General features: G+C 43.5%; 1 protein-coding gene across 1 annotated transcript in view; it reads right to left on the reverse strand.

Moving 5' to 3' along the window:
• Positions 1 to 1,067: 1,067 nt before the first annotated feature.
• Positions 1,068 to 23,621, reverse strand: part of ccdc39 (coiled-coil domain 39 molecular ruler complex subunit) — a 34,594-nt gene continuing 12,040 nt past the window's right edge. The window contains exons 10-20 of the mRNA XM_030363117.1: positions 22,286 to 22,480; positions 21,646 to 21,810; positions 21,049 to 21,186; positions 20,552 to 20,760; positions 19,990 to 20,113; positions 19,387 to 19,546; positions 18,106 to 18,212; positions 8,984 to 9,124; positions 8,605 to 8,784; positions 7,334 to 7,413; positions 1,068 to 3,285 (exon numbers count right to left, since the gene is read on the reverse strand). Of these exons, the coding sequence (XP_030218977.1) occupies positions 3,093 to 3,285; positions 7,334 to 7,413; positions 8,605 to 8,784; positions 8,984 to 9,124; positions 18,106 to 18,212; positions 19,387 to 19,546; positions 19,990 to 20,113; positions 20,552 to 20,760; positions 21,049 to 21,186; positions 21,646 to 21,810; positions 22,286 to 22,480 (1,692 nt within the window). The 3' untranslated portion in view covers positions 1,068 to 3,092. The remainder of the gene's footprint in view (positions 3,286 to 7,333; positions 7,414 to 8,604; positions 8,785 to 8,983; positions 9,125 to 18,105; positions 18,213 to 19,386; positions 19,547 to 19,989; positions 20,114 to 20,551; positions 20,761 to 21,048; positions 21,187 to 21,645; positions 21,811 to 22,285; positions 22,481 to 23,621) is intronic.

Below are 23,621 nucleotides of genomic sequence, written 5' to 3' on the forward strand. Positions count from 1 at the left end.
ATTTGTACAATAAACATTGGTGTAGCTCAGGCTACCTTTAAGTTGGAAGAGCCAATAGTCCAGAGTTTCCCAACCCAGAGGCTCTGGAGCCGGAGTCTACTGACCCAGAGGCTCTGGAGCTGGAGTCTACTGACCCAGAGGCTCTGGACCCAGACTCTCCTGACCCAGAGGCTCTGGAGCTGGAGTCTACTGACCCAGAGGCTCTGGAGCTGGAGTCTACTGACCCAGAGGCTCTAGAGTTGGAGTCTACTGACCCAGAGGCTCCGGACCCAGACTCTCCTGACCCAGAGGCTCTAGAGCAGGAGTCTCCTGACCCAGACTCTCCTGACCCAGAGGCTCTGGAGAAGGAGTCTCCTGACCCAGAGGCTCTAGAGCAGGAGTCTCCCGACCCAGAGGCTCTGGAGCAGGAGTCGTCCGACCCAGAGGCTCTGGAGCAGGAGTCGTCTGACCCAGAGGCTCTGGAGCAGGAGTCTCCTGACCCAGAGGCTTCTTACCCCCGTTCTGGACCACAGGGACGTATGTTGTAGTTAATTTGATCTTCAGGTCTGGTCGAAATTTAAGGATGACTTCAGAGAGCTGAAACATAAAAAGATTAGCCGTGTATTATTCCTTAATGTATATACACCTATTAAAGAGCATGGCGACAGGGCAATAGTCAGGATTTGGTTAGGCCAGAGTACATAGCTGGCTAAGGGCATGGAGATGTACAAGAACAAAGACGAAGGGGACTTCAATCTAGAATAACACACAATGCTTACTGAAGCTATAAGACATATACCTTTTCCAAAAGTAGCTTAATGTCTCGATTAATTAAAGAAGACTGAGACTGAATGGTCGCTCTGAGGATTGCAAAAGACGTGACAGTAGGCGCTTGTGATGATTTCATGGAGGTCGCAGAAGTAGAAGTAGGCTGCACTAATAGGGAAAGGTATAGAGAGCAATAGATTGATTTTATGTCATGAGTGATTCAGAAAAAACAAATAAAAAACAGCTGTGATTATCAGGTCCATATATCATCCAATCATTCCAATCATTCATACAAATGAAAAAAGAAAAAAACAAGTAAATATTCGTCACATATCGTTTTATTTATTTATGCACAAAAAATGGACGTTTTTTTTCCTATTTTCTTTCAAATTCAAATTCTGTGAAACCACTGTTAATTAGGTAAAACGCTATTTTGTGCTTGCGCTCACGGAAATAAATCTATTGAATCGTGTCCGAGAATACGATTGTGAATTAATTTGGCATTTCAATTGGGAGATTTTTCCGCATTTACACTGGGGTCACAGAATTCGACGGTCACAGAATTGTGACCCATCAAACATAGGCAAAGGGACCTTGGATCGCCCCAAATTGGTGCCCTTATAAATTGTCCTCTAAACCCACTACAATCACCCAACCCTCCCCTTACACTGCATGCAAATCCACCCAAGTCTCTGCAAGCACACATACATAATTCATGCAAATGCAGGCATAAGATTAATTCAGTTTATTACATAAACTGCAATAAAACATAAGATACCCCCCCTCACCTTGTTATTAAATGTGCTTAATAAATACATTTGATTTGATTAGCATTTAACAGACCAATAATATAGATAGGGTGTTTAGTACAGCCTCTCCGAAGCTAGTGTTTAATTACGTTGATTTACCTTTGAACATTTCTTATTATAGACTACTTTGTAAAAGGCTGTTTAGAATTACCGTTTGTATCAAGAAAGAAAGAGCCATCATCTTCATGCCAGCACAGAGTCAAATCAACCGTTTTGCTTCAGCCACTCAACTTGCTCAAATTAGCCCTTGCAATGAATGCACCTATTTTGAGCGATCAATGACTAGTTTTACATTTTAAGCTTCTGCATGTTTTCGCACGTGGAATTCATGCCTGTCTATGCTTCAAACTCCTGCATGTTGCAGAAAACAGCGACCCTTGGAGTCACACTTGGGGTCACAAAATTTGGTGTTACACCAGTGTGTTGGCACACACCGAGCGACTATAGCTACATTGCGTATGCGCAAAAGCATGCGAAGTGGGAAGATATATAAAGAAATAAGTCAATTCTTTATTTAGTTTTGGTTTCCTCGTTTATTATAATATCCGTTTCGAGCTGAGAATAGGAAAACAAACACCATTATAAAAATGTTGGTGCATGAAGAAAAAACAGAAAAACTATTTGACTCGTTTTTTCGTTTGGATGCATGAATGGAATGATCAAATGATCGGATGATACACTGAACTTATCAGCTCTGTCGCAAAATATTTTACATAGCTAGCACAAAAGAACAGTATTAGCTGAATGACTCCACTTATGTCAATATTTAATTGTAGTGTATTAGAACATGAAATGATTTAGAAAAAGTCTTCATACAATTTATCCCCCATTAGGCCTATTTCGTTATTCTGGAATACAATAAATAACGAAAATTTCCTTTTTTGTAGTTTGCGCAGCAGAAGGTGCCAACCAAAATGCAAAGAAAACACCAAGCAACATGTTGTCTGGGTTCAAAAAATCCCATAGTTTGAACTTGGCAGGAAAAAATCGTCTGGATGTGAACGTGTGCGGATGTGGTCTCTGTCGGAATTAATACAGGTGAACACCAACTCTCCTCTTTGATTCCCTCAAGATATGGGTTAGGGAACAATCAAGAGGGACTGCTTTGGAAAGTGTGCAACGGCCCACTGACTTTATATACTCAGGTGGCTAGGAACCTCCCCCTTGTCCAACCAGTTGTGTCCAACCACGGAAACAAGCAATTTCCTGTGAATGGGATATCATGTGACATGTTTGCCTAATCCTACAGGGAGCTACGATGCCCTGTCCCCAGCCCCCAGACTCTCTCTCTGGCTGGGTCTGAACATGTCATCCTCCAGCAAGATGCGGGATCATTTCTGGAACCTCTAAATTAAATTAAAAATATATACACTGAATATCCCCCACTGTGTGAAGACAAATCACATGCAAAACATTACCTTTAACAATCCTTTAACAAGCAACATAACGCAATCTCTTCCATCATCTAAACACAGACGTATAACGTATTCATGGCCGACGGGGGGTCAATTTCCGGAAACCAGTATCGAACCGACACTAGGGGCTATTGCGTCTGCTGCTGCGAATTCCACTACTACCACTGCTGCTGTTGGTGCTGCCTGGGCCCGGGGACCCGGCCGGAGTTGGGGAGCTGACAGACAGACCTAGGCCCAGCTCCAGGGTCCTGGTGGTGAGAGAGCACAGCGTTGAGCCCCTGGGACTGTTGCTTGCAGAGGAGGAGGCGGAGGACCTAGGACATAGTATTAGATGGGGTGAACAATAGGTGGAGAACATGAGGGTGAAGAGAGTTCCAAAATAAACTTGGCTCTAAATGCTAGCTGGATGGGTAACTGAGTGCACCCAGCTGCATTGAGAACCAAAATGGGGGCTAGGTAAATAATGCTAATTTATACCGGAATTTTGCAATGGTAAAGTTAATAAAAAAAAAAGTAAGAAAAAAAGAATTCAGTCGGGTTGCGTGTGACCAGTAGGGATGAGTCGGTCGCGACCGATTCGTTACAACGAACGAATCCCGAACGTGAACGTCAAGAACTGGTTCCCCAAAACAAGAAGAACTGGTTATTTTATTCTTTTTTTTTACAAAAAACAAAAATATGGTCACGTAAATAAAATATACAAATGAACAGAGCTTCGTCTCCCCGCGACTTATATTGATTGAGTCTACAATGTTCTCAAAGATTCAGCCAATGAGAGGTAGCAATGGTGTTGCAATGGCACCTGGGTAAACAAATGACAAGGCGGTACCGTTGAATATGTGCGCTTTCTCTGTCTGACGTATCTTGGGTCATACCATTCGACGTGGGGCCACTCGTATATCCCCCTAAATTTTTTCGAAAATAGACTTGACCTCCATCTGTTTATTGGATAAACGCATTTCCCAATCCCAGGAGTCTTTGCTCCTTTCTACGTCAATTCAAGAACAAACAAAGAAATTAAGCTGCAGTTTGTATTTTATATTTATGACCATGAAAGTTCTGTAATGCCTGAACAATGAAGAATTAAATGTAAAGTAAAATAAAATTATAAATGTAAAACCATGAATGAAATATAGAGAGTAAGCAAGTGGTATACATATTGGTGGGACGTTCGGTAATACTATATAGTATATCTTCTCGATTTTCACGGGGGTTAGAGCCTAGAGGTGGTTTAAATTATGCTCGCGGGGGGGGGGGGCGGGGCAGACACCAAATGACGTAATCTGACGTAACGAACGAATCAAAACGAACGAATCAAATAAACGAATCGTTATAGTGAACCGAACTGAAAGAACTAGTTCCCGGAAAAGAATCATTCTGCCCATCCCTAGTGACCAGGTACAGAGACCAGGTTTATTCACTGAATTTTAGATGCAAGTCAGACACATTTTGTGTAGTGTATATACATCCCTCTGTGATATGTTATGGTCATTTTAGGTTTAAGATCCTGCTTTCCATCACTTTAAGATAAATTAAGGTTGAGTGAAGACACAACAGGGAACAAATCTATAGATATAGGATGTCCAGCATGAATTTTCTTCGTTTCATTCATGACATGTAATAAGTGCCAGAGATATGGCATTTAGCTCAAGGATGCCTCATGGCTGGGGGCCATGAGCCATAACCAGTCTAGATCATCCTATCCTCCCCACACACGCTATAGTATGGCTATATTATGGCAAAAGCACTACACTCATTTGATTTATGACTCACGCAAAATCCAAAAGAAAGGAGGAAGGCTGTATTCTTTTTTTTTGAGTAACTTTGGAGGTGGAGGTATGGGTGAGGATGTTGATAAAGGCGGTTGTGATGTTGGAGGTGAGGATGAGGAGAAAGTGATGGTTGGGGTTCTGGTGGAAGTTAATCGCAGGCACCTCTCCTTCATCTCTCACCAAATCATGAACTCATGCATTAACTATTAATTAAGTACAATAAAGTATAGAGTATTTAAACCTCTCTCATTCATGCTTGTCGCTTGTTTCAGACTCTTTTCTTCTTTGCCCATAGTCTAGCCGACAACAGCGCTGTCCTCAACACAATGCAGTTCCTGATGGCTCCCCCTTTACCCAGGTCTTGCTTGCTTGCTATATTATTATGCTACGTAAACAACACATGCATAATTGTCACAAAGGGGGCCTCGCGATTGGCGGGACGTGGTATGAACACTGTCCCCGGCCGGCCCTATCCAACGAGTGGCCTTGCCTCCTATTCACTTTCTATTGCACGTTATTGCTCGGGGCAAAGGGTTATGGGAAAACTTGCTTGCGGCCGGGGGAATGAGGCACGTTGAAGGGTAGGGACAAAAGTTGAACTTCAGTTACCTTTATGCAAATGAGCGTAAAATGTAGCATGCGTTCGGCCAAAAGACTGTTGGTATGTCCGCCAGTACGGTCTGAGATGGTATGGTCCACCAGTACGAGTTGGGACAGTCTGCCAGTACCATCTCCCAGCATCCCCCAGGTAGAATAATTTGATGGGGTCTCATCTCTAAATGTGTGTCAATTAATCTTAATTTGAATTACTAGTCTCTCCTGATTAAGTAGGTTCTGGTGGTAGCCATGGTGATAATGAGGGGGTGGTGCTGGGGGAGGTAATGATGAGGTGTTGTTGAAGAGGTAATGATGAGGTGGTGTTGAAGAGGTAATGATGAGGTGGTGTTGAAGAGGTAATGATGAGGTGGTGTTGAAGAGGTAATGATGAGGTGGTGTTGAAGAGGTAATGAGGTGGTGTTGAAGAGGTAATGATGAAATGGTGTTGAAGAGGTAATGATGAGGTGGTGTTGAAGAGGTAATGATGAGGTGGTGTTGAAGAGGTAATGATGAGGTGGTGTTGAAGAGGTAATGATGAGGTGGTGTTGAAGAGGTAATGATGAGGTGGTGTTGAAGAGGTAATGAGCTGGTGTTGAAGAGGTAATGATGAGGTGGTGTTGAAGAGGTAATGATGAGGTGGTGTTGAAGAGGTTAGGATGAGGTGGTGTTGAAGAGGTAGTGAGGTGGTGTTGAAGAGGTTAGGATGAGGTGGTGTTGAAGAGGTTAGGATGAGGTGATGTTGAAGAGGTAATGAGGTGGTGTTGATGAGGTGTTGTTGAAGAGGTAATGATGAGGTGGTGTTGAAGAGGTAATGATGAGGTGGTGTTGAAGAGGTAATGATGAGGTGGTGTTGAAGAGGTTAGGATGAGGTGGTGTTGAAGAGGTAATGATGAGGTGGTGTTGAAGAGGTACTGAGGTGGTGTTGAAGAGGTTAGGATGAGGTGGTGTTGAAGAGGTTAGGATGAGGTGATGTTGAAGAGGTAATGAGGTGGTGTTGATGAGGTGTTGTTGAAGAGGTAATGATGAGGTGGTGTTGAAGAGGTAATGATGAGGTGGTGTTGAAGAGGTACTGAGGTGGTGTTGAAGAGGTTAGGATGAGGTGGTGTTGAAGAGGTTAGGATGAGGTGGTGTTGAAGAGGTAATGATGAGGTGGTGTTGAAGAGGTAATGATGAGGTGGTGTTGAAGAGGTAATGATGAGGTGGTGTTGAAGAGGTAATGATGAGGTGGTGTTGAAGAGGTAATGATGAGGTGGTGTTGAAGAGGTAATGAGCTGGTGTTGAAGAGGTAATGATGAGGTGGTGTTGAAGAGGTAATGATGAGGTGGTGTTGAAGAGGTTAGGATGAGGTGGTGTTGAAGAGGTAGTGAGGTGGTGTTGAAGAGGTTAGGATGAGGTGGTGTTGAAGAGGTTAGGATGAGGTGATGTTGAAGAGGTAATGAGGTGGTGTTGATGAGGTGTTGTTGAAGAGGTAATGATGAGGTGGTGTTGAAGAGGTAATGATGAGGTGGTGTTGAAGAGGTAATGATGAGGTGGTGTTGAAGAGGTTAGGATGAGGTGGTGTTGAAGAGGTAATGATGAGGTGGTGTTGAAGAGGTACTGAGGTGGTGTTGAAGAGGTTAGGATGAGGTGGTGTTGAAGAGGTTAGGATGAGGTGATGTTGAAGAGGTAATGAGGTGGTGTTGATGAGGTGTTGTTGAAGAGGTAATGATGAGGTGGTGTTGAAGAGGTAATGATGAGGTGGTGTTGAAGAGGTACTGAGGTGGTGTTGAAGAGGTTAGGATGAGGTGGTGTTGAAGAGGTTAGGATGAGGTGGTGTTCAAGAGGTAATGAGGTGGTGTTGAAGAGGTAATGAGGTGGTGTTGAAGAGGTTAGGATGAGGTGGTGTTGAAGAGGTAATGATGAGGTGGTGTTGAAGAGGTAATGATGAGGTGGTGTTGAAGAGGTACTGAGGTGGCGTTGAAGAGGTTAGGATGAGGTGGTGCAGGAGTCTCACCTCAGGGAGACTGAGCTGCGAGCAGAGCTGGTCCTGGAGCTCTGGCGGGTGGAGGAGGGGGAGGGCAGGGACAGGTTGGCCTGATTCGGACAGAACACTGGATTAAAACACCCAGAGGTTTCATCGCCATGAAGATCAGCTTCTTAGCTCTATGTCGGGGCATCTTGTTGCCTAGCTACCGTTTAAAGCAAATGGTGGAACCCTCTCTGTTTCTTTACCATTCAAATCGGAGCTGCGATCTGCTCAGACCTTTCGATATACCATAATAATAATCAACCATGACGTGGTCCAACTGTATGACCTTATGACCGGCCGTATGACTGTATTACTGTAGGAGCATGGCGATGGCCTAATGAATGATGGTCAACATTATTTGAAGTCATGCTATTTCTCACAGAATAGTTGGTTGAGGTAGACTTGAACCAGTAACCCCATGGTCATGAGTCTGACGCAGTAGCACTTGAGGAAATGTAGTTTGCCAAGGGCAGAACAGAGTACATTTTGAGAAATAGAAGTCTTCAATTCGTGGAGGTATGGTGAGCTTGGTCGGTATGGTAATATGGCATTGATATGCCTTAAAAACTGGTTTACCAGAAATCAAGATTTAAAACAATCATCAACCATGTTTCTAAAGTATACCTTGTCAAATCCACTGTCAAACGGATGTTTGCGACATTACCTGTGTACGAAGGCCGGGCCTTAAAGGGGTACAATTTAAGGCCAGGTTGTAGAGAGACCGCGGTTTAGAAAGCAACTTCCAACAAATGCAAGCCTACGTGTTTAAAATGTATATCTCTGCCGTCTTTAGCCATATTAATATGAATTTCACATCATATAGTGCACCCTTTACCACTTCCGGCACCGAAGATGTTGCAGTGTGGATGTTTGGTCCAGTTGGAGCCATTGCATCAAGTTTTAATGATCTGACCATATGGGTCACTCTCAGATTGCACTTTCCAAGGGGAAATGGCAGCCTGTTGAATATGTTTCACTTCAATGGCTTGTTAAAGTGCCACCTATAGTTAATTCTGGCCCATCCTTGTTGTCCCTAATTCCTTTCACAAGTTCTATAAGCCTTGGCAGTTTTTGAAAAAATAAATAATAATACCAACGATTAAAATAGGGTTCCTACGATTTCGTAGGACCCCTAATAATGACTTATGAATGGATGAATACTTAATAATGACTCATGAACGAATGCATGAATCGCTTTCACTTAGTCATTCATGAAACACAAACTAAACAACAACGACACAGGCAGTGAGAACCACCTGCAGAAAGTACTGGTGGATGGAGGCCCGGAGGGGGGGCGTGTCCTCCACCGCCTCCAGCAGTGTGCGGCCGACGCTGCGGTTGAAGTCCCTCGTCTCCCTCAGCTCCATGTCCCGCTCCTCGAAGCTCCGCCCCGCACCGCTCTTGGCAGACCGGGTCTCTCTGGTCAACTTGGAACACTGGGGGCGTGCAACACCAAGAGACAACTTGAAGCCATAAACACAAAACGCACAAGCATGCACACACACAGAGGGGCCTAAACTGTACTGTGGACGTGGTGCCACAGAGGGGGCTAAACTGTACTGTGGACGTGGTGCCACAGAGGGGGCTAAACTGTACTGTGGACGTGGTGCCTCAAAGGGAGCGCTAACAGCAGACCTGTTTAGTGACTCGATCCAGTTTCTCCTTCTGGGAATCGACCTCCTTGTTGAGCTGAGCCACATGTAACTGAGCGCTGTGCGTCCGTTCGCACTCAGCCTGCTCCTCCTGCCTCAGCAACTCCATGGTCCTGTTCATCCCCTGGTCATAGAATAATAATAACAATAATAACTAGAAAAATGCATTTCCTGCAGAAAATGCGGTGAATGTAGTACAAAGTGAGGTCGAAAATATTTTTTAATAAAGCAACATAGATTAAGACATAAAGAAACGTTAAATGGCTTAAATCAATTGGAGGGATTTGAACAAAAGTTAAAAGTTTAAATGAAGTAAACAATGTAAACATGCACACCATTTAAGAAAAAGTAAATGGTTGGAAACAAATAAAGTGACCACTGAATGAAAGGCGCAAAGCATTGCTAAAAATGCAGAAATGTGTGTGTGTGTGTGTGTGTGTGTGTGTGTGTGTGTGTGTGTGTGTGTGTGTGTGTGTGTGTGTGTGTGTGTGTGTGTGTGTCCTTAAATGGGTAGTTCGGAATTTTGGACATAGGGCCTGATGCCCAAGTTAGCCTTGGTGTTCTTTATCATTGGAGACAGTTTTCAACACATTTCATTCAGTCCTTTTAGTTGCAGAGTTTGCTTGTGCTAGGCTAGCGCATGGCAACGGGCAATACTAGCCTGCTAATAAAACAGTCTTACCCACTATGAATATGACGGTTTGAAACTAAAACTTTGATTCTGAAGAAAGTTTAAATGATATTGAAATTCCGTTTAGATATTATTGAAGATGCAAGGGTGTCGATTTGTTAAATGCTATGAACGAAGATAAACGGTTGAAAATTGATTTAGTTACGTCTTAAACAGTCAAAGTACCATAGGACGGCTCTGCCATCCTCCCATGTTAAAAAAAAAGATAATACTTAAACAGTAGAACATCTTAAAAAGTATAAAATATTAAAAAAAATCTGAAAAGAAGCCAAGCTATTCTGAATATTTTAAAATTTGAATGGAGTCTCTAGGTGAAAAATGTAGTAAGAAGATAGGTCCCAAAGTTTGTAGAGAATAATAAAGAAAGAAAGAAAGAAAGAAAGAAAGAAAGAAAGAAAGAAAGAAAGAAAGAAAGAATAAAAATTATGAAGAACAATAGTCGAGCACTGCATGCAGCACTCACCTAATACATTTTTAAAGGATGCTTTACAATGTGGGCAGGAACATAGAAGACAAAATAACTAAATCACTATAACACACGGAGACGAGCAGACAAACAAGATGGAGGGGGGGTCACAGGCAGTAGTAACACAGGCACACACACACACACACACACACACACACACACACACACACACACACACACACACACACACACACACACACACACACACACACACACACCTATAATTCAGAGAAAAAACAAAAAAGAGGAAAAACAAGTGGCTCAGGAAGGATAGGCTGTCCTGTGAGTGCGAGTAACACAATCGTAGTAGTCTTAATTGATTTTTCAAAGACAACAATGGCGAACTAGATAGGGGCCGGGACATTTTAGTGCAGGAGTGGTGAAGGGGTAGAGGCTGACAAGTGACTGTCAGTGCACTCCAGCGTATCATTTACTAGTGAACATGTGATTAATGTTTGGGAAAACCTTAACCATCCAGATCTCAAGTACATACAAGTACAGAGTCTGGCAAATCGGTTCTTGCATTTTCAATAACTGAAACATATGTATATTTTTTCATTTCAAGGAAGATGGTACAAGCAATACCAACGGCTTCACTGGCGGCTGCACTAACAACTTCACTCGGGGCCTCACTAGCGGCTTCACTAACAACTTCACTAGCGGCCTCACTATCAACTTAACTAGCGGCTTCACTAGGGGTCTCACTAGGGACCTCCCTAGCGGCTTCACTAACAACTTCACTAGCAGCTTCACTAACAACTTCACTAGCGGCTTCACTAGCGGCCTAACTAGTAGGGTTTAGATTCTCTGCCCGAGCCAGACCCGACCCAACCCGTGGGCCGGGTCGGGCCGATATTTCCCACCACTATCCTCGAGCCGGTTCGGCCGGGCCTTTGATCGAGCGTTTTTATTTTTATCATTGCTTTATTGGCCTAATCTGAGGAGAAATCTGTGCTATAAACAGAAATATTATAGGCCTCTATTACACGGGTCTTCTCAATGCCGTGGAACGCTCCGTTCACTGGCATGGGTAGTAGTCCGGTAACTTGTCAACCCCAGCGTCTTTCGTTGCTAAGCGACGTCACCGTCTTTGCGGACAAATTATTACTCTGCTGATCAACACTACGAATGCTGGTAACGAATAATTTGTAAAAAGACACACCATGTGAAGTTATTTTTTCGTTTTGGCAAGTAGCCGTGTAATAAGCGGGATAATGTATAGAACGTCGCCGGTCATTATCGAAAATAAGCCCCTTCAGGGCGAAGCAAGACACCTTCGCTGCGCGTCGTTCGGTGTACTGTCCGCCCAGTCGGGGCTTATTTCCCCGATAATGACCGGCATTCTATACATTATCCCTTACATATATATTTAGCAGAGTAGGCCTAGTAACAAATGTGTACAAAGTTAGATATGTATTAAAAAGAATTCTGGGTTAAAATCGGGCTCGGGCTCATAATTACAGTTAATGTGTCGGGTCGGGCCGGGCTCGGACGGAACGTGCACGGGCTCGGGCCGAGTCGTGCTTGATTTTCTGGGACCGATCTAAGCTCTACTAACTAGGGGCTTTACATAACCTGGCTATTGCCAGACGAAGATCAATCATAGATTGCACGTTGGTCTGGGGTGGCTGCTGTCATTTTCTTCAGCACAAGAGGCGTGATCAACGGGCCTAGTTCAACTGACTCTGTACGCAATTTTGCCCCTGCAAAAATGTATCGGGAGCAGAAAAATAAGGTATTGCTCTTCTCCAGACCCTTCTGCAGGGCGAATTGAAAGTCCCGGCAGAACGGGCTGGGGGTAACCAGTCTTGGCTTCACTAACAAACTCACTAGGGGCTTCACTACGGCCTTCACTAGCGGCCACACTAACAACTTCACTAGCAGCCTCACTAGCAGCTTCACTAGCGGCATTACTAGCGGCCTAACTAGGAGCTTCACTAACAACTTCCCTAGGGGCTTCACTAAGAACTGCACTAGCGGCCTCACTAGCGGCTTCACTAACAACTTAACTAGCGGCTTCACTAGCAACTTCACTAGCGGCCTCACTAGCAACTTCACTAGAGGCTTCATTAACAAATTCACTAGGGGCTCTGTCACACCAAAATTGTACCGGGGGCGAACGCGGATTACGTAGGCGGTAAAATTTTCGCCCCCGGTACAATTTTGGTGTGACAGCTCCACTAGCGGCTTCACTAGGGGCTTCACTAGCGGCTTCACTAGGGGCTAAGCTAGCGGCTTCACTGGGGGCTTCACTAGCGGCTTCACTAGCCCTTGAGTCGTCTTAATCATCAATACAGTAGGTGTGTCTATGTGTTCCAGAATAGGCACAGACACATTCCAGAATCTGGTACTTTCGGCTCCTGACTGTTCCTCCCACAGCGATACTTTTGAGTTGGAAGGTGAAAAAATGTTTCAGGCTGTTCTTTTAGGTTCAGGCAAATATCAAATGTTTGTTTAATGAAGCTACACAATCTAAAACATGTGGAAATGGGGAAAAGCTGCACTCAAGAGAAATATTAGAGTTGTGTACTTGAGTCTGAATGGATTATTCGGAACAGTACAAACACACAAACATTTAATAATGTAAAATAGTTTCAAAAAGTTAAAGATAATATATGAAATAGATACACAAAGGTGATGCTGTTTGACCCTAGGCCCAGCAGTGTCACGCTCTCTATCTCTTCATAGCAATGGCCCCCTCGCCTGGGCCCCATAGCCTGTAACCCCTAGCCTGGGCCCCCTAGCCTGGTCCCAGGCTAGCGAGCCTGTTTGGCCCCGTTCCTCTGTGTCGGGCTCTGTGTCTTTCATTCCACCCCACTTGCTTGGTCGACACACCTGCAGGTCAACCTTTTTCCACAGTATTTCACCCCTGGTCATCCTGAGCCTTCAAGCTCGCTCTCGGCCGCTTAGCAGCATTTCATTCTCATTATCTCACGCACAGTGGCGGTGGGTCAATAGAGGGCGCTAGGGCGCTGCCCCTCCGTGAAATATTCACTTGAATATATCTGCCAACTATTAAAGGTTGGGTACGGAATTCGCTTTTTTGGCCATTTTTGCAAAATTACTTGAAATCCTTATCATAACCCGCTTACAGCCACTGAGTCAGAAGTACTGACATGAAAATTAAACTTGTCAATCATCTGTGGAACGGGCAGGGCTCGAAAAACTCCAGCCAATCATTTCCATTGCCACCGAGTTGCATTGGACAGTAAGTACGTCAATCAAACGGTCGTACTGCACTCCCCCTCCCCCGCGCCCCGCGTGCGACCCCTTCGTGCAGTACTCGTGACCCAGAGCTCGTGACCCAGAGCAAGCTCCTGTTTGTTGTTATCCTGCGGTAGCTACTGGAACTAGTTAATCCACATTTGGACCTAGCAGTAGAAGACAATTTCCATGGCAGACAAGACGCCACCATCCCCACCACCACCACCACCACCAGCAAAGAGAAGGAAAACTCTTTTTCAGAGAGTAATTGATAATAAAAACGCTGAAAGAGAAAAACTGAAATCAAGAATAATCCTAGGCGCTGCTTTCGAACGTTGGCGGCAACTGAAGGACGAGAAGGGTCTAAAAACCGATGCTTGTGTGGCGGTTGACCTAGTTTCAAAGTTTATACCGTTTATACTCGGTAATACCGGTGTTGAGACGAGTGTATTACTCGGTGTGAAAATGTCCACACCGCGGCAACCCTAGTGAAAACCAGGACTTCCAATACAATTATATGAAACAAACATACATTTTCTAAAAATAGTAATGATTTATGTGACCGTTTAATGTTTATAACATCTGGTGCAACCATAGCCGCGAGAACGTATTCTCAGCAGGGGGTGCTGGAAAAAAAAAACCGGCCTGCACTAGACTCGCAACTCGTCACATTGATAAAAAAGATATATAGCAGCGCAGCTCAATTACCACCAGTGCATGCGCGCACAGTTGAAAATCGATCGTTGTGTTCACTTCCTTCACACCATGGTTCACATCCAGCTGCTCACAGAACAAGTTTAGCGCACCACCGCTACCCTCACACTTTTTCATGCAACCTTTTTTCAGCACTAGGTCATGTGAGCATTAAATAAATGCTGCGTCTCAACATGCCTTGGACAGCAGCGAGGATGACTCGCTTTGCCACGGGCCGAAACAGTTCGGAGCGACCACAGCCAGAGCGAACACAGCGGGGCAGAGGAGTGTCAGGAAGTCTTTGGTGTACACATCAGTACGGCCAATTTGCACTACTGTTTAGTGGCAATGCAGTGTTTTATTCTATGCCTTTTTATTTTCGTATATTATTTCAATTAATACAATTTATTTATTCATGAAATCAAGATCTGGTCTTCAAATCTTTTTTCCAAATATAGGTCGTCTTACAATGGGGTTTGTGTTTATATTCGGACCAATACGGTACAGCGGGCGCTCACATGACGTTAAGCATTTCCTGGTGCATAATGTGACGCTTCAGAACCTAAAATCCCGTTTCTCCCCGTTGACACGACAACACATAACCGGCGTTTTCAGAAATCTCCACTTTGGCCGGAGTTTTTAGAAATGATCGTTTTCTGTGATAAGACAGGGCCTCGGACAGGGGGTGTTGCAGCACCCCCAGCACCCCTACTTCCCGCGGTACTGGGTGCAACTTACAGCTGAATGTAGTGCCATGTTGTTAAACGAAAACCTACGCTAGCCTGGCTCGCTCTCGCGCATCTCTGTTCGCGCTCGTGCATGATTGCGCGTCCAGGTACTTGGAATGGGTGGAGTCAGAGTCAGCGTTGAAGGAGAGGGGGTAGGACCATTTGAGTTGTGTATTTTCAAAATCTGCTGGCGTTTCGCAAATCGCGTACCCAACCTTTAATCAACTATTATCAATACAAAATAAATCAACAAAAATCCATAGCGTTTATCCTCGTTTAATTGTGTGATATACTTGTCACTGCCAGCAACCATTTAAATGCGTCTGAACGTCAATGATTTGGGCTAGGCTAGTTATTGGTCAATGAAAATAAAGCCCTCCTCCAAGTCAGGGGTGCCGGCCACGTTGAAGTCAATGTAAGCTCGCCACCTTTTTGCTGTCTATCAAGCAGAGACAGCTTTTCACTGGCGCAAGAAAATTCGCCCTTTGGTCGCACCAGTGTGCACCCCAGGCCAATGGTATCGATTTTCTTTTTTGCTATCACCACATGATTGGACATTTCAGCGAATCAATCAAATAGGCTACCTCCCTCAGCAGCATTCGCACAACACAACTACATGTAGAGAAGAGATAAATCGCTAACTAGAATAGAATAGAATAGGTCTTTATTTGTCATTGTCACAAGTACAACGAAATTTCAAAGTGCTCTCCAGTCAGTGCAACATTTAAGAGTCTATAAAAATATATATTAAAAATATGTTGAATTCAAAATACCTAGTTTAAACAAACATACATAAACACATCCAGCCATACATGCATAATCACACAGGACAAACAGGATGAACTCAGTCAAAACAAACAACAGTGAGCATATCTCAGACTGAGCCATCAATATGAGTACTCTGCAGTATTATCGGGTTTTTCCAGTATTGAGGGTGGTTATTGCAGTTGGATAAAAGCTGTGTTTGAGTCTGTTAGTTCTTGTATTGAACTAACTAGCAGAGAGTTGTAAGCACTCCACCATTTACAGTGGAGGAATTGGACTCCCTAAGCAAGGTTATACTTAAAAGGAGCAAGTAAGTTACATATTATATTGCCTGCCCTGTCTCCCTGCCTGCCCTGTCTACCTCCCTGCCTGCCACCCTGCCCTGTCTCCCTGAACTGTCTCCCTCCCTGCCAGTCCTGTCTACCTCCTTGTCTACCTCCCTGCCCTGTCTCCCTGACTGCCCTGTCTACCTCCCTGACTGCCCTGTCTACCTCCCTCTCTTCCTGTCTCCCTTGCCATTCTGTTCCCATTTATTCCTTCATTAAATCTGGTTTCTTATATATACACAGACGTGCCGCATTCTGATCGTAAAAAGGATTACGATAAGTATTAGTATGGTAAGTAGTAGATGTAGTATAAGCTTGAAAAGTAGTATTGGTATGATAACAGTAGTAGCAGTAGAATGTAGGTGAAGTAGTATAATAGGCCTATTTATCTAGCATAAGTATGATGTAGTATTGGTATGAGTAGTATTGGTTTGATACAGTATGAGTTAAATACATGGAATTGGTATGATAAATATTAGTATGACACAGTATTAATATTATACCTAGTAGTGTAGGTATAATAACAAGTATTAGTATTAGACGGTGTTGGAAGGATGTGAACCGGAGTGTATATAGAGGGGACTGGTGGTGGAATGAGGTGCAGGTGGGAAGATACACAAAGAAGCTCAGTTGAGGGGAACGAATTGATCCAGATGGGACTGACAGGTTCTTTGAATCAAGGGGAAACGCCTAAGAACATCTGGTGGAGACAGAGTCAGACTCAGACAATGATGAATTATGTCTCATACTAATACTTCTTATCATACCTACACTACCAGGTATAGTATTAATACTGTGTCATACTAATACTACTTATCATACCTACACTACTAGGTACAGTATCAATACCGTCTAATACTAATACTTGTTATTATACCTACACTACAAGGTATAATATTAATACTGTGTCATACTAATACTACTTATCATACCTACACTACTAGGTATAGTATCAAGTTTCTTTCCTTGAGGGGTCATTTTTTCAATTATATTAACATTTAGCTCCTACCGGAAGCAGACAACCTTGTATTAAGAAACTTGTTCTCTAAAAACTGCAACTCAGACTACTATAAGTTTGACACGGTCAAACTCACGAGGTAGACCCATGGATGTGTCCATCCCTTCAAATATGTCAGTTAATTCATGATTTTAATAATGGCATAAAAGACGAGTCTGGAGTCTCCTTTGGGTCCCTTTGTAATATAAACAAGGTCGCCAAACACAACCGCCCGATGCAAAGCAAGCATTTGCCAATCGTTAATAATTTTAGTGCCAGTGAAACAAGAACTAGTGTAACAGTTTAAGCTTAACATAGTGTTTCTAGGTCAATATTGAGGTTGTAGGACCGATGATGTTTAAACTTTTTAGATTTGTTTAAGCCAGCTTGGGCTAGAGCAGGGGGGTGTCATCACGCTCTTAGCAGGGCTCAATGAGACAAAATGAAAATATATGAGGAAAGTAGAAAACTACAACTGCTGAATATCAAAAGGTTTAAATTAGAGCTGTCAGTTAAAAGCGTTATTAACGGCGTTAACGCAAACCAAATTTAACGGCGTTAAATTTTTTATCGCGCGATTAACGCAATTATTTTATTAAAAAAAAAAATAAAAATAAAAATTCTTTGGCTCAAAACAAAGAAGCAGTAGCCTGACTGCTATGTTCAAATTACATTTGTTCAAAGCAGTCGTTTAATTGCACTATAGGCTCTTTTTTTGTATCGTCCTGTTTTGATCAGTGTATATGCCAATGTTGTTATCAATAAAAAATCATTTGCACAAGGCAAGCCGATGCACTTCACCATGTTGATAAGAGAATTAAAATGAGAAGAATTATGGGACAAAAAAATCAAGGGATATTTAGCATAGAAAAAGAATTTGCGATTAATCGCGATTAATTAAAGTTAACTATGACATTAATGCGATTAATCACGATTAAATATTTTAATCGCTTGACAGCTCTAGTTTAAATTCATAAGAATAATGATTAATAAGTGATGAATTGTTAAATGTTTGAATAAAGTTTAAAATTAGGAAGTCTGAAGTAGTTGGAGTTTCAGAGAATGGGGCTTAACTATCAAAGATCATAATATAATATTTATAAATAAATAAAAAACGTGATTCCTAACAAATATTTCAATATTGGAAAAGAGACTCTAGGTGAAAAACGAAGAAGGAATAAGCCTAAGAATATATACACGGTTTGCCATGCGTGTGTAGGGAGAGGCATTCCCACCTGAAGGTCGTCCTGCAGCTCCCTGATCTGCCTCCTCCTGTACCGTTGCTTCTCCTCTGCTGCCCGCAGCTGCTCCTCCAGCCTGCTCTTCTCCTCCTGCTCCGGGCCTGGAACACACCCCAACCTATCGGGTCTACACCACCTCACTGGCTCTACAACACCTCACTGGCTCTACACCACACCCCACTGGCTCTACACCAAACCTCACTGGCTCTACAACACCACCTCACTGGCTCTACACCGACTCACTGGCTCTACACCCCACCTCACTGGCTCTACACCACACCTAACTGGGACTACACTAGGGCTTTGACTCCGAACTTTGTTATTCAAATACAATTTGAATATCAAAAAATAAATAAATATTCTAACGAATATTAGGCAGCCCTTAATATTCAAACCTTTTATGGGCATTATTTTTTGGATACGACTTTGCTTAAACGTTGTTTTCAATTCAGATGCCGAGGCTTTTTCACGCCTGGTGAAGTTGTGAATCGCAAGCTCATTAGCAAGGCCATTATTGGTCATCTGGGCTCCTGTAGGTGGCTGCGCCCTGGTTTGTGCAAATTTTGTATAGCAAAACAATGGCCGCGTCAACACCGACAACAGCCCCCGAGGAGGAGATCAAAAATTACACTCCTGACCATTTCAAAAGCAAAGTGTCGCGCTACTTTGAGGAAAATATTGGGGAAAATAACAAGTAAGGATAAAGTAATATGTAGAATATATAGAACCAAACTCTCATACCACGGGACAACCACCAATTTGAGAGCCCACCTGTCTACACTTTATCCCGGCAAGCTGCGGTCAACGTCAATTTGACGTTGACTGATACACTGCCCTCTTGTGGAAAAAACATATACAACTTAAGTTTTATACCATATAGGTCTTACTGAAGGCATTTAATGGTAAAATATTATTAATAAATATTTGAATATATTTTTATATTAATATTAATGAACAAACAAACTTCGAATATTATTTTTCGGCAAAAGTCAAAGCCCTAGACTACACCCCACCTCACTGGGTCTTCACTACATTTCACTGGTTCTACACCACATCTGACTGGTTCTACAGGAAATCTTCTGTCAATCTAAGGCTGTGGAAACATGGATACGTTTCGAAAAGTGTGTGTTGACGGGAAAACACTTTTTTATAAGGAATCATCCGGTAGTAGGGTGGACATGCAGGTGACCACACCCCACCGGGCACCGAAACAGATGGAAGGTAACTAAATCTAAGCCCTGACGCAGTAGCTGATGATCAACCATCCTAACTCACCGGACTCGAACACTCTGTGGAAGGACTTGCGGTAGGACGAGTTGCAGTTGTTGACCAGCTGGATGGTGTTGTCCAGCGCTGGGATCTCAGTCTCCATCTTGCGGATCTTGGCGTCCAGGTCGTCCCCCTTCCGCCGGAGCCCCTCCTTCTCCTGGGCCGCCTGGGGGGAGGGGTAAACTGAATCGAATTCTCTGATGCTGGTTCATATAGCGCAGGTTCAGGTACTGGAAATATGCTTTAGGTAGTATAAGAATATAAGTAACCAGAATTGGTTATACGTCTGTAGATGTTAGTTTACGAATCACAATGTCTAAGATTATGAATCAAAGTATATAAATCTCCATCTCTAGTCTAATACCTTAATGTATCCATGTTTAGTTATGGTAAACTTGAGGGATAAGGGTGATGTTCAGATGTTATAATGCCTCAAATTAACCATTTGAGAGGGTTACAGATTCCTGAGGCTGTGAAGGTCTAGGTCTTGGTTAAAAGCAATGCACCATTGGCATAAGCAACAGGGAATGTCCATCTAGTGGCAGCCGCTCACGTACTGCCAGAGAACCAAACTCTGGTTTGATGAGGTTGTGCAGCTAAAACCCTGACCTTTATGATGTAGTAAGCCTGTGATTTGTCCTCCTCTCCTTCGGGTGTCACCATGGAGATGGTCAAGACCTCATAGCACTTCTTCATCATGTCGACCTTGGACAGCCTCTGGTTCACCTCCACACTGACACACAATCAGATACGCAGAATTATGTTCTGACAACAAGGGACTCATTACTGCCACGTCTGTGTGGAGTTTGTGATATGATGGCTGGTTACAGCAGCCTCACCTGGCCAAGTCAGACTGATTGAAGTCTGGGGCTGGGTGAGGCTGCACAACTGTTGTGCATTGAGTAATCAACTGCAAAGGTTAAACCAGCCATCACCACACACACATACACAGGGAGCTCTCCTACATGGCAGCATGAATCACCATCTCATGTATCATTGTCAATCAAACTCTACAAACTCTAAACCAGCTTAAGCACCACCCTACGCCCTTGTGTCTGGAGGAGCCCAGTAATAGTCACCTAGGCAGTGTATCATGGTCATTGCTACAGTCTGTTTAAAAGAACAACCAATAATAGGATGTCACCAAGGGTAATAGTGTCCTTGTTCTCACCTGAGCTCCTGTCTCTCCTTCTGGGCGATCTTCATCTCCTTGGCCAGCATCTGGCGGTGGACTCTGATCTCCTCCTCCCGCTCCTTCATGGCCGTCTGCAGCTGCAGCCTCCTCTTCTCCCTGGACAGCACGCCATCCGCTCTGTTGTACAGCAGGTCCCTCAGGCGCCGCAGCGCAAGCTTCACCATGTTCTCCTCCACCATGGTGTCCTGGCCCAGAGGGAGGATCCCTCCCCTTAAGTTAATTTCCTTTTTGCCGTTGTTGGGGGACGTTAGGAACGGACCTCAAACGTGCACCGACCTTCCATCATACGTGTTTTTTTTGTTGTTGTAACAATTGGATTGGATTGCTCGTTCAGTGACCAGTTGTCACCTCCATCTCAGCAATGTGGTGCTTTCGGTTTAGTTTTAGGTTGTGCCATTTTCTAATAAATGTATTATCCTTTAAACATGTTACTTGTAAGTTAAGTTCTTGATCGGGTAAGCAGGTGGGCTCACCTGCTTGGTCGTCCTGAGCTTCTTCAGCTCCTTGTCCGAGGTGTCGTTGAACAGTTGCAGCTCCTCCATCTTGGTTGTCATCTCTCGGTTCTCTGCTCCAGTTCTCTCTGCCTCCTTCCTCACACAGCGGATGTCGTCCTGACAGCAACACAATAACTTGGGTTGAACGGCTACAGCCATCAACCCTCATGGATTTTTTTTTATTTCTAAATTATTCACTGATCTTCAATTTAATAATAATGTCCATCAATTGGAAAAGTATATGGGTCTTCTTTTTTTAAAGCACGTTCACTGAATAATCTATTTTAAACAATTCAAAGTATGTAAAATAAACAAATGATTCATCAAAGTACAAAAAACAATTGTTTCCAACGATGTTAAAACGAAGAGAAATTTGAAGTTGTATTCTGTCTGAATCACGTCCGATACCAGTCCGAAACAACTGACGACGTCATCAATCTACGTCTTTCGATATTGTTTTGATTACGGAATCAAAGTAGCAGCATTAGTCGTGCTTTTCAAGCACTGGTGACGGACGTCCTCTGCCACTCTGGAGGACCAGTGGAGGGTGGGAGGGCTTGTAGGACAGAAAAAGACCTGTAGCTCCTTGAGCTGGATGCTGAGCAGCTGGGCGGTCCGGGTCCTCTGCTCCAGGGCACTGGTCAGCTGGGCCGTCTCCTGCTCCAGTGCCTGCTTCTCCTCTGTGTTGACCTCCCCCAGCAGACGGGCCACCTTGCTCTCCAGCTGCTGGATCTGGATGTTCTGGGGAAAGGGGGAACAGAGAAGGAGGTTTACTTTCTAGAACCGATGAATTGCTGTTATTTCGCAAGCGCCTTGGGTTATGATGAAGGAAGATGAACTGACTTGTATATTGTGCATTCAAATGTTATGGAGGCATGATAGTCTGGTGGCTAGGGGATTGGACTCCCAGGCAGAAGATACAGAAGATACTCCATCCCCATTATCCACAGGCTACCTGTAGACAACCGTAGGAACAATTTCCTAAACCCCAACCTGATCATTCAATGAGAGCATCACAATCTGAAACTGAAAATCAGATAATGTATTTGTGAAAGCACAATTTGTAACTCAACTCTGTGCAGGCGTCTCCTTCCTCAATTCATTCTGAGTCCCATTTGATAAAAGAATGTGCTAGGCCCCTAAATATTTATAGTTAATAATATAGGTTTTGTCATCAATAACAATGTTTCCCCAGAGATATACAGCATGTCTGTACCTGGTTGTAAATGATCTCCTGCTGTTTGAGGAGGTTCTGGTCCAGCTTGCCCATGTGTCCTTTGAGGCTGGCCAGGGCTGCCTTGCTCCCCAGTATCTGGGCTGTCAGGTCCTTCTCCTTGCTCCTGAGTGCCTGCAGATTCTGCCTCTGGCCAAACAGCGCCTCGCGGTGGTGCTGCAGCTGCATGTCCAGCTCCTAGCGTATATCAGAGACCAGAAAAATTTGAAGAATTTAAATATCTAGGCCTCTGGCTTGATTCTCAGCTATCCTTTAAACCTCATATTAATTCAATCACCAAGAAATTATTTGGTTGTCTGAAATCACTTTATGGTCCGTTGACTGCTTCTCACAAGAAGTCCAGATAAGAATTGCAATTAATATTCCCAATATTGGACGATGCTGATCTATGGTAACACCTTTGAAACAAGTCCTCTTAATGTGTTATATAATAGTCTTTGTAGTTTTGTGCTCAGGTGTCCTTATAGAACCCATCACTGCCTAATGTATGAGTCCCTGAACTGGGACCCTAAGTCCAGAAGGCAATTCCATTGGTCAATACTTACCTTCAAATGTATTTATTTCAATTTCCCTCCATATTTGAAACAACTCTTAATCTCTTTTACTTCTCAATACAGCCGACGGCACATGGACCACCTGTTTCTAGTTACACCTAGAATCAGCAAAGGAATTAGACGTCGGGCATTCAAATTCAAAGCTCCATCAGATTGGAACAACCTTCCCTCCTCACTTAGGTCTATCACTTCTTTCAATTTCTTCAAATCATCTTTAGTTACGCATTATAAAACATCCTGCTCTTGTTTCTGATCTATCTTAAATTTTCTCTCTAGGAATCATTCTTCTCATACCTGCTTTCCTTTTGTCCACTATACTATATTGTACACTATACACTATACACTATACTATATGCGTGTATCTGGGTACAAATATGCACTGTATACTTTACTTGGGCATGCAAAGAAAATGTATTTAATGTATGTAATGTATGTTAATGTATTTGATCGTACTCTGTTGGGATGGGAGGGGCTAGCTTTGGGGGGCATTGTTGGTGTGTGCGTGGGTGTGTGAGTATGTGTGTGTGTTTGTCCTTGTCCTGATTTATGTTTAGTACTTACTCTTTACTATCTTTGTATTATTTGTCATTGTTGTAAGGACCCCCTCGAAAATGAGATGGTACATCTCAAGGGGCTATCCTTGAAATAAAGAATAAATAAACATGTCCCACTCAAGTCTTTATTGCCCACGCGACAGGAGATCAAATAATTGGACGTGGTTGAGGTTCGCACCATAAACATTTGAACGTAACGATAGACAATCT

The sequence above is a fragment of the Gadus morhua genome, chromosome 8 (genome assembly GCF_902167405.1).
Source record: "Gadus morhua chromosome 8, gadMor3.0, whole genome shotgun sequence".
NCBI lineage: Eukaryota > Metazoa > Chordata > Actinopteri > Gadiformes > Gadidae > Gadus > Gadus morhua.